The following is a 14,729-nucleotide window of genomic DNA, read 5'->3' on the forward strand; positions in this document are numbered from 1 at the left end:
GGGGAGTTCGGGAGTCTCTGGGGGCTCAGTACAGGAGGGTCTCAGTGCAGGGGATGCCCGGGGGTCTCGGGGGTCTCTGGGATCTCAGTACAGGGGAGTCTCCAGCTCCTCCGGTGGGTTTTTGATGCCGCCTTTATGCGACCCCCCGGCTCACCTGTTCGGAAGGGGGGGGGGGTCTCGCCCCACCTGTGCGCGCCGCCGCCGGCAGGACCCGCCCCGCGCGCCCCCTAATTGGCTGCGGGGGGAGGGGCAGCTCATTAGTGATGCGGGAACGCGCCGCGGGCCCGGAGTCGGCGGCGGCCGGAGCGGGGAGAGGAGCGAGCGCACCCGTAGCATCCCCCGCACCCGCAGCATCCCCCGCACCCGAGCGGCGACAAAGGGCGGGACGGTGGAGGGTTGAAGGGAGGTAAACCCACCGCCCCAGCGAAGCCGCGGCGGATTCTCTGAGATCTTGAGCTCGACCCTCGGCGGATCCGCATCCCGGCTCCTCCATCCCCCGGCGCTGCGGGCACAGCATGGGCGGAGGAGCCCCGCGCCTGGACCCGCGGCCGCTGCTGCTCTTGCTGCTGCTGCTGCTGCTGGGGCTCTGCGGCTGGAGCACCGCGCTGCGAGGTGAGCGGGGGGCTCCCCGTGCCCTCCCCGAGGCACCGGCAAGTTTGGGGCGGGGGGTGCCACCGGTTGCTCTCCGGTGCGGGGGGAGCGGGGCAGGACCGCGGCTCCGGGATGGGGGAGGACGGCGGGGACCCCTCCGAGAGAGCCCCTCGCACCCCCTCCGAGAGAAACACCCGCACCCCCTTTGAGAGAAACGCGCTCCGCGGCGGGGACAGGGCGGGAGGTGACAGCGATGCGCGGCGGGTGCGGGGCGGGCAGCGCTGCGGTGGCCCCGGCGGGGCTGTCTGTCTGTCTGTCGGTGCTGTCTGTCCGTGCTGTCTATCGATGGTTGCGGTGCTCGGAGCGCGGAACAGCCACCGCGGGCTGCGGGCGGGCGGTCGGGCAGAGCCCCGCGCTGTGTGCGGAGCTCCCCCCGCATCCTCGGGCATCCTGCGGGTCTCTGGGACGGGGACGGTGCGAGGCGTTCGCGAGGGTCCCGGAGACGGGTCGGGCTGTGCCGGGATGGGGTCTGGGAGGTCCGGTGACCCCTCCCGGCAGGAGATCTCTCCTCTCCATCACCTGCGAAGCAGCGCAGGTATCTCGGCTGGATGCGCACACGCCAAGGGTCTGTTTTTTCGCGTCCCTGCGAGGCGGGTGCTCGCGGCGCTCGGAGTCCCGCTCTCTTTATTTTATGTAACTTTTTGCTGCCGGATCGCTCGAGTGCAACGATCCCTCCAGGGCACGGAGCCAAAGGATGCCGACGGCCCCTCGCGGTCCCGCATCCCGCACTCCTCGGCGGCTGGAGCTGCGCTTCCCCGGGCATTGGAAGTGCCGGGGGGGCGAGCAGGGCGCTGGCATCCTTTTAGGAGGCAGGTACCTGCTGTTGGCGAGGCAGTGCCCGCAATGGTGCGTTCGTTACAAATGGCTTATTCTGGCACAATGGAGTAATCAGACTTTGCGGATCCTAAAAGCTGCCTCTCGCCGTTCCCGCACCAGCCCCTCCTCGGAGCTCTCTCTCCGTGCCTGTCGTGTCTGTGCTTCCATTTTCCTTCGTATGGACTTTACTGGCTCCGGTCTCTGCGTGGGGAATCAGCCACAGGTAGCCAGTGGCTTGTGACGCCTCGCCACAGGTCCTGGAAGCTCAGTGGCCACCTCGCTCGCCACGATCTCCCGTTGAACCCGGTGACTGGTCCAGCAGGGGGAAATCGGAGAGGTTTTTGTGTGATGGACAAAATGTGACCTTTTGGGGGAGAAAAAACAACCAAACAGGGAAAAAAATACCCCACCAGTTTACAGGGCAGTGATAAATAATGAGAATAAAATGAGAAATATTTCTTATTTTTTTTCCCTAATGCTTTGATCAGGAAGCACCTGCACAAGGGTGTGTGTGTGTGTGCTCAGATCAGCGCTGTGAGGAGCTGGGGGCCTTTTGTGTTCCATACCTGGGAGAGCTGGGGCAGCTCCTGCTCTGGGGGGGAAGTGTGCTGAGGATCGGGCCCGACTGGCGTCTGAAATTCTACCCCATGGAGCAGGATAATGTTCTGCTACTGTTAAATAACAAATTTCAGCTGTTTACTTAAAACCTGCCACGCAGGACGTTTCAGGTTCTGCACTGGGGCAGACTCTGCTTTTGGGAGAACAGTGATATTTTTTATTTTCCCAGCAGTTTGGTGTCCATGGGCTGTCAGTGGTGCCGCTGCCATGTGTTTACTCGTAGCTCTGGCTGAAGCAGTTAAACCTCAGTTCCAACCCTTGAGCTGTGAGATTTTGGTTTATGAAGTTGTCTAAAAGCTGCCTCTGAGACAGATTGTGTTCCAGGCTCCCGTTCTGAACGGGGATTAAAGAAAAATGAAATAACTGTAGATACCCTTCGCTCAGCACTTGAAATCTGTTGGAATGAATATACATGGGGAGCTGTGGGCTTTTGTTTTCCAGGAAAAATTGCCCAGACACAGTGGTAATTTGAGAAGAGCCTCGCTAATATTTATTATCTCATTGATGCCTCGAAACTAATTTGGGGTTGCACACATCTGAATAAAGATGTCTCTGAACACGAGCATTAATGTTCTCCTGTGCAGTGACACTAGAGCCTAAAGCTCCGTGTTCCAGGGTGCTCAGAGCTCTGAGAGCATTTTGTTCCAAACCAGCCTTGTTTTAGGGATTTGCCTCTTCCCACGGTGTGGCTCTCACTGGATGGCTTGGTCAGCTCGGGTTTCATGATGATAAAATGCTCTGTGAAGCCACCTAATGGACTCGGGAGCTGCTGGAGCAAAGATCTCCTTTTAGCCTGAAATCTGCTGTTGGTTTGGGTTTGTTGTTTTGGGTTTTTTTTAATTGCTTTTTAACATGAGAGAAGCACTGATCACATGCTGTTCAGAGAGCTGCATGTTTACAGTGATATTCTGCATCCAGGAACCGACTCGACAAACCAGGCTCTGGAGAAATAAAGCTTGTTTTGGGTAAAAATAGCAACTTCTGTTGATGTAGAAGTAAGACAGGACTGGTGTGCAAGTCGTGTCCTGATTGTACCTTTTATCTTGCGTTTAATGATGTCCTTGTGCAGATTAGACGAGCTCTTCTTTATTTCCCCATGAGTGGGCTGGGATTTCACTGTGTGCCCGAGGATTCTGTCCAGCCCTGCCAAGAGCCTGACTGTCACCAGCCCAGAGCTGTGGAGGAGCCACCCCCGATGCTCTGGGGGATGTTGTGGGTTTGCTGTGCCAGCTCTGCTCCGGGTTCCCACCCCAGGAACAGCGGGGAGGGGTCTGGGTGTCCCCAGCCCTCCATCCCAAAGGATGGGTGTTATTCCTGCTGCTCTCCTGGGCTCTCTGTCTCTGCTGCCAGTGGAGCTGTTTGCTTTTGGTTGGTTCTGAGGACACTCAACAGTTCACTGAGGGAATCAGTGCAGATGTGGCAGCCCCAGCTGCACACCCAGGTGTCAGTACATCGATTTATTTGCTCTCCAAGTAGGGGTGTTATTGATGCCTCAGCTGGGTGGGCTCGAGACAGGAGCAAACAGAAATTAAGGCAGGACGGGGGTGCTGCAGGAATCTCTTTGCTCAAATCACTCCATCCAGATAATGGTGTGTTTTTATCTCGTTAGGACAAAGCATTTATTAAAATGACAAGGCACTGCTCTGCTTTGAGCCAACCTCCCACTCCCCTGCAGCGTCTCCTGCGGGTTTCTCTGTCAATATTTATATTATTTGACTTTGTAACTTCTCGGAAAATAAACTTCCTCTGCTGGTGGGTTAATTTAGTAAACAGAGTCTATTCCTCAGCTCTCCCCCGTGACCCAGGCTCTGTCTGTGCGTGGTGCAGGACGGGTTTTGTTTCCATAGGCAGAAAACTCAGGTTTTGGAACTGTAATTCTCAAAACCACAAGGAAATTTGGGCACTCCAAAGGGCAGGATTGCACAGCTGGGTGCAGGAATTTTGGAATACATCTTCACTCAGCAAGAGCCCCGTCTCAGGGTGGGTTTTCACCAGGCCAGGGTGGGAGCTGAGGGGGTTTTTCACGGAGAATTCCAGGAGGCAAACGCCAAAAACATGATCTGTTCTGCTCAGATGGAAAAACTACTCGTGGAGCAGAATCCCTGGATGTGCCTGTGCTGTGGTTTCAGCCCTGCTCTCTGCTCAGAGGTGGAGGCTGAGGAAGGAGCAGGGTGTTGACACCAGAGGCTGCTCTTTCGGCTGGTTTTGGATGCTGCTGCTGCTGCTCTGGAGCAGATGGTCAGGTTCATTTGTATGAAACAGAGAAATCGTTTCATTTTCTATTTATACTTTTTAATAATCTCTGTTGTGTCACGTGGCCTTAGATCAGAGTGAGTATGAAGGGGGTTTGTGTTCCAGCATCTCTCGCTGGGGTCAATAAACCACATTTTAGAGCTTCCCGAGCAACCCGACCCTTGGAATTTACCTGCAAACAGTGATTAATGTGATTTTCATCATCTTCCCCTCCCCACCCACCCTTCTGTGGCCTTTTTAACACCACTCAGAAACATTCTTAATGAAGAGCTGTTATTGCAGGCTCTTGGAGGAGTCCAGTGACTTGCCTGGTGGTGTTTAGTGCCAAACACTTCACAGGAATTTCCATGCAGGGAATGTCAGAGGGCAATTCCACTTCAGCGTAATCTTCCCTGATGAATTTTTTGCTGGCTGCTGCTGTAGGTGTTTCTTTGGCTGTTTGTTTTTTTTTTTGCCTGTTTTCTTTTTTTGCATTTAAAAAAGCTCCAGACCCCAGCAAAGCCCTGAGTTCACTCAGCTCCACTTGGGTTAAAAACACTTCCTTTGGGAAGCTCAGCATGGTTTTGAATTTATTCAGCAATTAGCTGGCTCTTGGATTACTGAGGAGGATGAATAGGCAGCAGCTAATTAATTTGCTTATACAGGGCATTGTTTGTGCAATTCTGTAGAACAATGGCAAAATTAATGTGGTTTCTCAGACGAGGACGTGTGAGGTTCCATGTGCATCCCAACACAACTCCAGCACCAGCTCTGTGAGGGAAAATGAGGGGAACTTCAGCCCCACGGCGGGTGGGTCACTGGCAGTGGTTCCAGGAGTGTTACAGGGCTCGTTTTCTGGTGGATAAATGGGATTTTTTCCAGCAGGAAGTGCTTTTGTGGCTCTAAAACTCCTCTCCTGTGGAAGTGCATTGCCCAAGCCCTGGCAGAGAGTGAACATGAACAGGGCAAACGTGGAGATCTCCTCTGAACTGGGGACAGTCATTCCCAAAATAGTCATTCCCAAAATCCCTCCTGAACTTCCAACGTTCCTGACAATAACAGAGAAACAAATAGGTCCCATTAATTAAATTCAGGCTCTGATATAAATCCATGTCTGGTTTGCAGCTCCCCAGATGTGCCTGGGACTGTGATGGGGATGGATGCTCCACATTCCAGGCCAGGTTTCAAACCCCTAAAAATCCCTGGGAAGCCGTTTCCCTCTGGAATGTTCATTCCAGCTTCCCATTCTGGTGGAATTTGCTGCTACTGGTGATATACTGGGAGGTGTTTGGTGCTGCTGACACCAAAAATGCCACTTTCCAGCCGGGACCTTTTGTGCCCTTTAACTTGGCTGTGAAGGACAGGGGCTTTTTGGGATAAAAAGGGGATTTTTGGGAGGCAGTGAACAGCCCTCTGCCTGTCAGAGCTGTGCTCTGAGGGTGACAATGGATGTACTGGGATGTCCTGGTACAGTTCTGCCCATTATTCCCATCAGAGAGTGAAGTGATTTAAAAAAAAATACAGATTTCTTAAAAAAATCATTAAAATTTCCTGGGTAATTGTGAATTCTGGAGCCTTTGAGCCTCCTCAGGCAACGAGCAGCAACTTCCCTTGTGTGAAAGCAGCTGACAAGTATTCCAGGGATAAATACAGCAGTGCAAACCCTCTTATTCACCTTTAGAAACTACAGAAACCTGATAGAATCCACGGGGAAAATATGCAGAGCCAACACTGAGTGACCTGGTGTGTCTTAAGATGAAGAAATATGAGGTGGGATGCTGGAGGGGTCCTAATTTTGTGCCCTCTGCTGCCCTTCAGATTCTGGTTGGGGTTTTGGGACCCATATCAGGGTAGGAATAACTTATTCTAGTAGACCTGGTGTGTATATAATTCATAATAAACACATTTATTCACACATTCTTTCTTGGCTTTTCCTCAACAGGGAGCAAATTCAGTAAAAGGAATTCAGTTTCCAGGTTAAAAGTTGGCAGCAAGTGGGTTCTTCCCAGTTGTCACCTGGCACCGGAGTTTATAGTTGTGAATTCCCAGGGCATTCCATTAATTACCCAGTTTGCCACAGGAACAGCAGAACTCCCCCTGGAATATTAAAAATGTAGGACTTATTTGCGTCAAATGAGCTCAGAAAATAAAAGGTGAATTTGGAGCATTTAATCTGTCAGCATCAATGAATCTGAAAGGATTATCATTCCATTACAGATAATAGATTTTTCCCAGAGATAACCCTGCCACTTGACTCGCCTGTTTTCTGTGAGGATTGCTGAGGGTCTCACTGAGACTCCAATTTAAATATTCCTGCTCTGCTTTGATTGAAGCTCAGAGGCAGAGATGTGGTGCCTGGTTCATGAGGAGCTCCATAACTTCACTTCAGCCCCTCCAAACTCTCATTCCTGCATCTTTAATTCTTCCTGAGGGTTTTTTCTGAGGAGTCAGGGAGGGGTTGGAAGAGCAGGAACAGAACCAGGATTACCCTCCGAGGGGGATCAGGAGGAGCAGGATTCCCATGGGAGTGCTGCAGTATAAGCACCAAAGTTTGGGGTCATTCTGAGTTATCTGGTCTTGGATGTCTTAAGTTTCTTAAGTATAACTTTATTTGATGCCTTAAGGAAGGAACATTTGTCTCTTTCCCCCCCCCTCCCTCCCCTAACAAATCCTCTTTCCACCTCTCCTTCCTCCCTCTGTGGAGTAGGGAGAAGAGTCCGTAGTAGGTGGAGAAACTTCCCGATTTTAGGCAGAGCCTGGGCTGTAGTTTTGACTTAAATAACTGTAATATTGCCCTCACAGAGCTCTTGAGGTTCCACAACTAGAAGTTCTCCCCCAGTAAAGGGATTTGGGTCGTTTGGTTTTAAACCCTTGAGGAAATCTGTACTTAATGCTCTTTATTGGAGGTATAAAATGCTTTCCAGGGGCCCAAGCTGTTTTTCATGCTGAAGCAGGAAGGAGCTTCACTAATCCCGGAGTTATTTGTGTTATTTTGGGGAGTGAGGTTTGTTTTTTTCAGTGCCTGGTGCAGCTGGAAGTCGGGGGCTGTGTGTTCCTGCTGCTTGCTGTTGTTCCTGGGGGGGTTTTGAAGCCGTGTCAGCCCCAGAGTGACGTGTCCTGTGTCCATCCCGAGCACTGGCTGGTGCACAGGGCACAGTTGGCAGCCCCAGGGGTCTCTGTGCCCTGTGATGCAGAAGCAAAGCAGTGATTTTTTGGACTCAGCCCCAAAGGAGACGTGCAGGAATCAGCTTTGATTGTCGTTTGTTTGCAATAATGAGATCTGCCCTTTTCATATCATTATTTTCACTCAGTCATGCTCAAGTGCACTCTTGAAAAGAAAACTTCAGTTTGGGCCAGCCAGTGTGATTTCCCTTTTTTTTTATTTTGTTGAAAACACGGTGGGATCTTTCAAACCCCGACACAAACTATCAACATTTCTCTTATTTAACCCAGCTTTGTGAACCCCCGTGTTAACCACTGCAATGTGTCATGTTCAGCACCAGGGAGTGTTGCTTCCTGGAGTTCCCAGCAGCACCTCTGAGCTCCAACTTTCCCACATTTCCAACGAAATGCAGCTGACACGTAAAAGCCTCCAGGTGGAAATGTTGGTTCATGATTTGTAGCCGCGTTTTTTGTTCCTCTCCCAGTGATTTTTTTCTCTGTAGTTTGGGCTGCAGGTTTTCTCTTCCCTTTTGCCTCCGGGATTAAGTTGGATCCAGAGTTTCAAAAGAGGCACCAGTTAAAGGGTGAGTGAGGGTGTGGAAATAAAATCTATATTAAATAAAATAACCATAAAATAACCTCCCTTCCTCAGAACAAGCACAGAACTTTGTTTCAAGCCTGAGCTGTTCTTGCACTTCTGTTTATTTTGAATCTCCAGTGGACAACAGGAGAAACCCTCTTTGTGGCCATTGAAAATGCTCTTGGTGGTTAAATAAAACTAATTAATGACATTCTCCTCGAGCATCTGATGTTGTGCAATAAAGCCCAGTGTGGGTCAGGTGTGTTTGCTTTGGGAAGGAGTTAAAGATACAGGCACTGAGCTGGATTTTAAGCAGATTGCAATGACCTTTGCAGCCCTTTTTGTGCAGGTATTTACTGCTGGTTTTGTGCAGGTATTTGGGGCTGCCCACAGATGATGCATCTTGAGAGTTTTTGGTGCATTTTGAAAACAAGGGGGTTTGTTTTGCTTTGATCTGGCAGAACTCGCTCACCAATGTGGAGCAAATGGTGGAGCAAAGACTCAATCTTATTTATTCTGGTGGAATTCTGCTGGCTCTGGAGTGGCTCTTCAGGAGCAGGGATCTGTCACTGCCAGGGGCTGATGGAGATTGAGGCTGTTCCAGCCCTGGCACTGCACAGAGCCCGGGTGACGTCCCGTGTTCATGAAAACAGATTTTTGACCTCTGGGCCGTCATTAAACGGTTTCTGCTGGAGATCAGCAAAGTCTCTGGTGGCCATTCCTGCTGGAGGAGCCTCTCCTGCTGAGCTGGCACTGCAGATCCTCGGCAGCAACACGAGGGAGTTGTTTTAATCACTGTGACAAGGTGACTGGTGGGAGAATCCTTCTACCCTGTCAAGGATCTTTGATGTTTTAGCTCAGCAGGCTGGGTGGCCCTGGCAGTGCTCCTCATGGCCTTGCACATCCTTAGGGTTGGGGATTTTTTGGATTAGGACACTGGGGGTGTGTGGTGTCTTCAGAAATCCACCACATTTCATTTTTGGACCATCTCAGACCCCTTTCCCTCTGTGTCAGAGGAGTCAGTGAATCCACAACTCAGCCCACTTGTGTTCCTGTCCCTCAGCTACTTGTGGGCAGCACGAGGGTTAAATCCTGTGCCTGAGACAGTGAGAAACTCTGAGTTTGTGAGCAGGATTTGCTGTCCCTAATCCCATGTCTGCTCCCCAGGCCTGCAGTGATGGCTGGGATGCTCGTGACAGACACACAATCTGCTTTAGGCTTGTAACTAAAGCAGAGCTCACCTGGGATCCTGCTGAGCTTGGGTTTAACAGATTTACCCCTTGTAGCCTAAAACCCAACACATCCAGCTCTGGGCTGACGTGGCTCTGCTGGGTGATGGGCTCAGCCAAGGACAAAGACTTCAGAGTTCCTGCAGTGGGTTCTCCAGAGCTCTCCATCCCCCTTCCTGCTTTGTCTTCACTGAACTTCATGGAAGTGAAAGGAATTTTTTGTGCTCTTGTGCTGTTCCCCCTCGTTCCTCAGTCCTGTAGGACACAGAGGGTGACTCTGAGGCTGCAGCAGTTTGGGCAGACTGGGGGCTCCTCAGGTCAGTCCTAAATCTTCCCAGAATACAGAGCAGCAGATCCTTATGTTTATAAACAAATTCATCTTCTCCCACACTGGAATAAGCCGGGAAGCTGCTGAATTAATGAACACTGAAGCTGTGAGTGCTGGGGCTGCTCCCTCACTCGGGTTGTCTCCTGCACCATTACTCTTGCAGATGACTCTGAACTCCTTGCCTTGGCTTTCACTCGAGCACAGCAGAAACCAGACATGCAGGGAGTGATTTCAACAAGGATTTGCTTGTACTGCTGGGTTTTGTTTTGGTTTTTTTTTTTTTTGGTTTGCATTTATTTTACAGAAGGAGACCTCCTGAAGCCTCTGTGGCTTTGTGCATGACACGGGGGGGAGGCTCAGGAGCCAGACCCTGGTGGGAAAATGGAAAGCAGGCGTCAGGGAAAAGCAGCAGTCGCTTATTTCTGGTGAAGGAAACGCTGCCCCGGGAGCTTGGCTGTTCTGGAGGGGGGAAAACAGCACTGTGAGCCTGCAGAGCTGAGCTTGGAACACAGGACAGAGGAACACGGGCCTGATTTCCTGCAGGCTGGAATCCCCCAGGGCAATGTTGTGTTTCCTGCAGGCTGGAATCCCCCAGGGCAGCAGCAGTGCCAGGGTTGGTGTGTGGGTGGGTTTGGAGTGGCACCACCTCCCTTCTCCCATCTCCTCCCCGTTAATAACCCCAGGGTTGCTCATTGCTCACCCACCTCTCCTCCTCCTTCCCCTTCCCATTCATCTCCATCTCTTACAAATGACCTTGTTCCACTTCCCAAAGCCCAGCCCCAGGGCAGGCAGCCTGGCTCTCACCCAGGAGCTTCCCTGCCTCCCAGTTAAGTGCTGGAGGAATCCAGTGGACGTTGAAAAGAGGGATGGGATCCCACCCTGGGCTGTGTGTGACCAAGGCATGACCCAGCAGCAGGTTGGAACACTTTGGGGTCTGTTCTTTAGGCACAGGCTGCTGTTCCTGGTTTTCTGTGGCACCCAGAGCACCCTTTGCCTGATCCTGCAGAGAACTCTCTGTTTATTTTCAATCTCCAGTGGACAACCTGGACTGTGGACAACAGGAGAAACTCTCTTTGTGACTATTGAAAATGCTCTTGGTGGTTAAAAAAAAACTAATTAATGACATTCTCCTCGAGCATCTGATGCTGTGCAATAAACCTCAGTGTGGGTCAGGTGTGTCCTGCTCCCCAACACCCCAGTGCTGCCCTGGCTCCCTAAAATCCTGCAGGAGAGCTTGGATTTTGCTCCAGCTTCTCTAATTTCTTCAGTGCTGCCAAACCTCTGCTGCAGGCACTCCAGGAGCAGCTTTGCTGGGGGTTATCGTTCTGAAATTTCCTCCAGACGTGATTATTTTGTAAATCCCTTTTGTGTAAAATGACACAGAGAGGGCTTGTTATTAATAGGGTTTTCTTAGTAAACAGACTTTTGTTCTCTTTTGACTTATCTTAGCCCCAGAGAGCAGACCATAAATAATATTTTGCCAGAATTAATTCTGCACTTGAAGGCAAGAATCGATGACCTGGACAGATGCCTTTCACCTGGGAATGTCACTATCAGCCAGTTCTTTGTGTCAGCTTGGCCAGGGGAGATAAAACACCCAGAGCTGCCTCCTCCAAACTTGGAGCAATCCTTACTAAGGCTGTGAACTAATAAATTTGTGCTTATCAGGAATATGAATATCCTGTCTCAGCGTCTGCGTTTCTAAAAGAAACTTCAAAGAACATCTTTGTCTTGAGGATTCTCTAGTTTTTCACAAAAGGATGAAAAGCACTTTTTTGGAACCTTAAGTTGGTGTCTTCCCTCAAATCTGTCTTGACAACTGTTTAATGGCATTATCATCTCACAGGGGCTGGGTGCTGGAGGTGTCTGAGCAGCTGGGCGTGCTCAGGGAGGAATTCTGCCTGGGAAGCAGCTGGATTGAGGGCTGGACTCCCCTGTTCACCCCCTGCACAAAGGGGGGTGTTGTGGGCCAGAAGCTGCAGAGAAGATGGAAAGAAAATGTTCCTGAAGAAGGCAGGGCAGGGGTGGCTGTTGTGGTTCAGGCACCAACTCAATTCTTTATCCACATTCCTGTGACTGCACAACCAACCTCTGCTCTGCCCATTCCAGGCTTTTTCTGGGGAAGGATCTCAGTATTTAAGAGATGGAGGGGGGGAAGGAAGCTCATCACTCCCTGCAATGTCAGTGAGATCATTGCATCTCTTGGCCAAGGGCTTCAGAGCTGGGGTGGGTTTTCTCTGAGCCAGTTCCATCCTCAGCTGCCTGTGCAGGCTCGGTGGGCCTGGCAGGGGCCAGGAAGGGACAGGATGGGAGGAGTTTTGTTCCCAAACTGTCCAGACCACAGATTGCTACAATGGGTTTATTGCAGAGTTTTATTAAACAGCCTTAAATCACCAGGCAGTTCTGCATCTGTGAAATTAAACCAAGATAAATTCAATTTACTGAGCCCTTGGTGGATGGCACAAGGTGAGGCTGGGGACAGAAGGAACCCAAGTGATCAGCCAAAGCTTTTTCTTTCTTTTTGTGGTGGACAATCTCTCTCAGACCCCGCTGAAGGTGGGTGATGCCCGTCCTTGCCCTGCTTCTCTTTGCCTTTCCCATACTAAAGCCAAGGGATCTGAGTTTCCCTGGCTCCAGGGACCTGCTCCTGGGGGGGTCTGGCTCCCAGAGCCTGTGAGATCCAGAGGAAATCCTGTGACTGGCAGGGAAAATTGCCCCAGCCTCGCTGGAGCCCCACCAGAGACCTGCTTTGGTTCCCTGCTCCCATCAAACCCGAAGTTGTTGCTTCCCAAATCCTGATTTATCTGCTGTAAACACGGTCCCTGGGGAAGGGGCTGCCTTGGAAATGCTCTGCCTGTCTGACAGCAGCTTCTCTCCCTGGGCAGGGAATGTAGGGCAGTGTTTGTCAGCACCAGACCCTCTCTCTCCCCTCCTTTTCCCTCCTCTGCTGTGGGTGGGTGATGACATTTTTCAGGCCCAAAGAAAATAAAAACCTGCTGCCGTGCAGACGATTTTCACTAATTTTCTAATAACTTAATCTGTGTCAAGGAACGTAAAACGGATCAAAACCTAAATGAGAAGGGCTTTTTTTTTAAAAATAATAAAACATTGGCACTCAGCCCCAGCGCCTTCTGCTCCAGACTGAGGGGATGGGATGTTGCAGCACAGCTCAGAGGGACCAGTTTTAGTTTAATATGGTAAATTGCATTAAAATTAAAGGACAGAAATAGCCTCCCCCAAATTGCAGCTGCAGCATGTGACTCCTCAGGCCTATTTACTAATTTTTCAAAATCCTGCTGAAGTTCTGACTGAGAATGTCATGAGCTTTTTCTATTCCAGATTTGGTGAGAGCCCAATTAGTCCTGCAGTGCTGGGCCTGCAGCTGCTGATGTCACGGGCTCAGCTGGCAACAAAAGGGACTTATTGGGACCGTTTTAGCAGAATATTATCTAAACCTGGTGGATTAACACGACAAACAGTGCAGGGGGCTCTTTGTGCTTGATTTGCAGCAAAACTGCTGAGCTCTCAGAGGTTTGCAGCCCCTGCTCTCCTGCCTTCCCCGGGCTCTGGGATGCAGACACGGATCAGGCTGTGGAAAAGTGCTCAGGGGGAGGTTTGGAACACAAGGTTTGGTTATTCCCAGGAGGTTTTTGCCAGGGGAAAATTAAAACTTGATTTACAAAGTGCTGCCAAGACGTAGATTCTCTGTGGTTGATTAGGCTTTATATGACTGGTACAATAGTGTTGCTATTAAATAGATAATAATATTAAATAAACTCTAGGCCATGTTACTTCCATGAGCAGCCAGCTGGTTGCAGGATGGGTTTCTTTGGATTTCTGAGCTGTGCCTTGATCCTGACAATAACATACTGAAGGCCATGGGACAGTGTCAAGGGACTTAAAAAGAAGTCATCTTATGCTTAATTAGCCCCACAAATCCAATTTCATGCTTTTTGTGGGGAAAAGACCCCAAACCCCAATAGCTGTTGGGTGAGCAGTGCCCATCATTTCCCACATAAACATGTGAGAACACACAAATGCTGCACTCCCAGTTACAGCCAGGATGGATTGACTGTCAGAGACAGGAATCTTGGGGATGTGGGGGGGGAGAGCTTTGGGAATTTTTTTATTTGGAATGTTCCAAACCAAGTTCCCAATTGATCTACCTGTTCCCAGAGTTCTTCTGAAAGCTATAAAATGAGATTTTCCTGTCCTGGCAGCAGGAGGAGGACTCTGGCTTGTGGTTTTTGCCACTCGAGGACTCAGTGGTGCCTCTGTTGCTCTTGGGATGGGACCTGTGGAGGTGTTTCCTGCCTGGGAGTGGCAGTGAATCCTCAGCAGCTGTGGAATGGGATAACCTGGGGGAAAAAACTGGGATGCTGAATGAGTTGGTGGCTCCAGGACACAAAGAGGGTCTGACCAACCCAGGGCAGGTTTCTCCTGGAATTTGTGTCCAGGCAGGTGCCAGGGTGTGACAGATGATCCTCCCTGGCAGAGGAGCACCCTTGGCCTGGGCAGGGAATCAGGGAGGCATTTGCTAAAAAGAGCCTCGTTCTGCCTTTTTTTTTTATTTTATTTTTCATTTAAAGAGTGATTTAATTGCATGTGAATCGAGGGGTTTTTTTTTAAAGATGGATTATTGCTGTCAATGGATTTCATAAACCATGACCTCTGCTCTGCAACCTCCTCTAGAGCCTGGCAAAAAAAAACAAACAACCCCAAGCTGCTTAACCATGACATAATTGTCAACCACGTAATTGTGCTGTGAGTGCCTCTGGCACTTGGAAATGTCAGAAACTGCTGCCACAGGCCCTGCAGTCACTTAAATACCAGTGTGGAGTGGAGTCTCTGCTTGATGGAAAACACTTCAGTGCCTCGTGTGCTGCTGCATCAGTGGGGGTTTCATGTGAAGGAGCTCCAGAGCTCGGAGCTGTTGGGTGGGGTGGGATTTAGAACCCTTTGGAAAGAGCTCAGGCTGGGACCTGTCATCATGAACGACTGGGAACAAGGAACTGCCCCGTGCTCTGGAGTTGGGACTTTCCTTTCCTTTCCTTTCCTTTCCTTTCCTTTCCTTTCCTTTCCTTTCCTTTCCTTTCCTTTCCTTTCCTTTCCT

The 14,729-nt window shown here is 50.4% G+C and overlaps 1 protein-coding gene across 2 annotated transcripts in view; it reads left to right on the forward strand.

The window, feature by feature from the left end:
- The first annotated feature begins 289 nt into the window (after positions 1–289).
- UNC5D (unc-5 netrin receptor D) overlaps positions 290–14,729 on the forward strand; it is an 89,032-nt gene continuing 74,592 nt past the window's right edge. Inside the window, exon 1 of one of the 2 annotated variants that reach the window (XM_027706343.1) lies at positions 290–612. In XM_027706343.1, coding sequence (XP_027562144.1) covers positions 516–612 — 97 coding nt within the window. In that variant the 5' untranslated portion in view covers positions 290–515. The remainder of the gene's footprint in view (positions 613–14,729) is intronic. The other variant, XM_027706344.1, reaches the window with a different exon arrangement.

Source organism: Neopelma chrysocephalum, unplaced genomic scaffold, assembly GCF_003984885.1.
Source record: "Neopelma chrysocephalum unplaced genomic scaffold, ASM398488v2 Primary Assembly neopelma1_367, whole genome shotgun sequence".
Taxonomy (NCBI): Eukaryota; Metazoa; Chordata; class Aves; order Passeriformes; family Pipridae; genus Neopelma; species Neopelma chrysocephalum.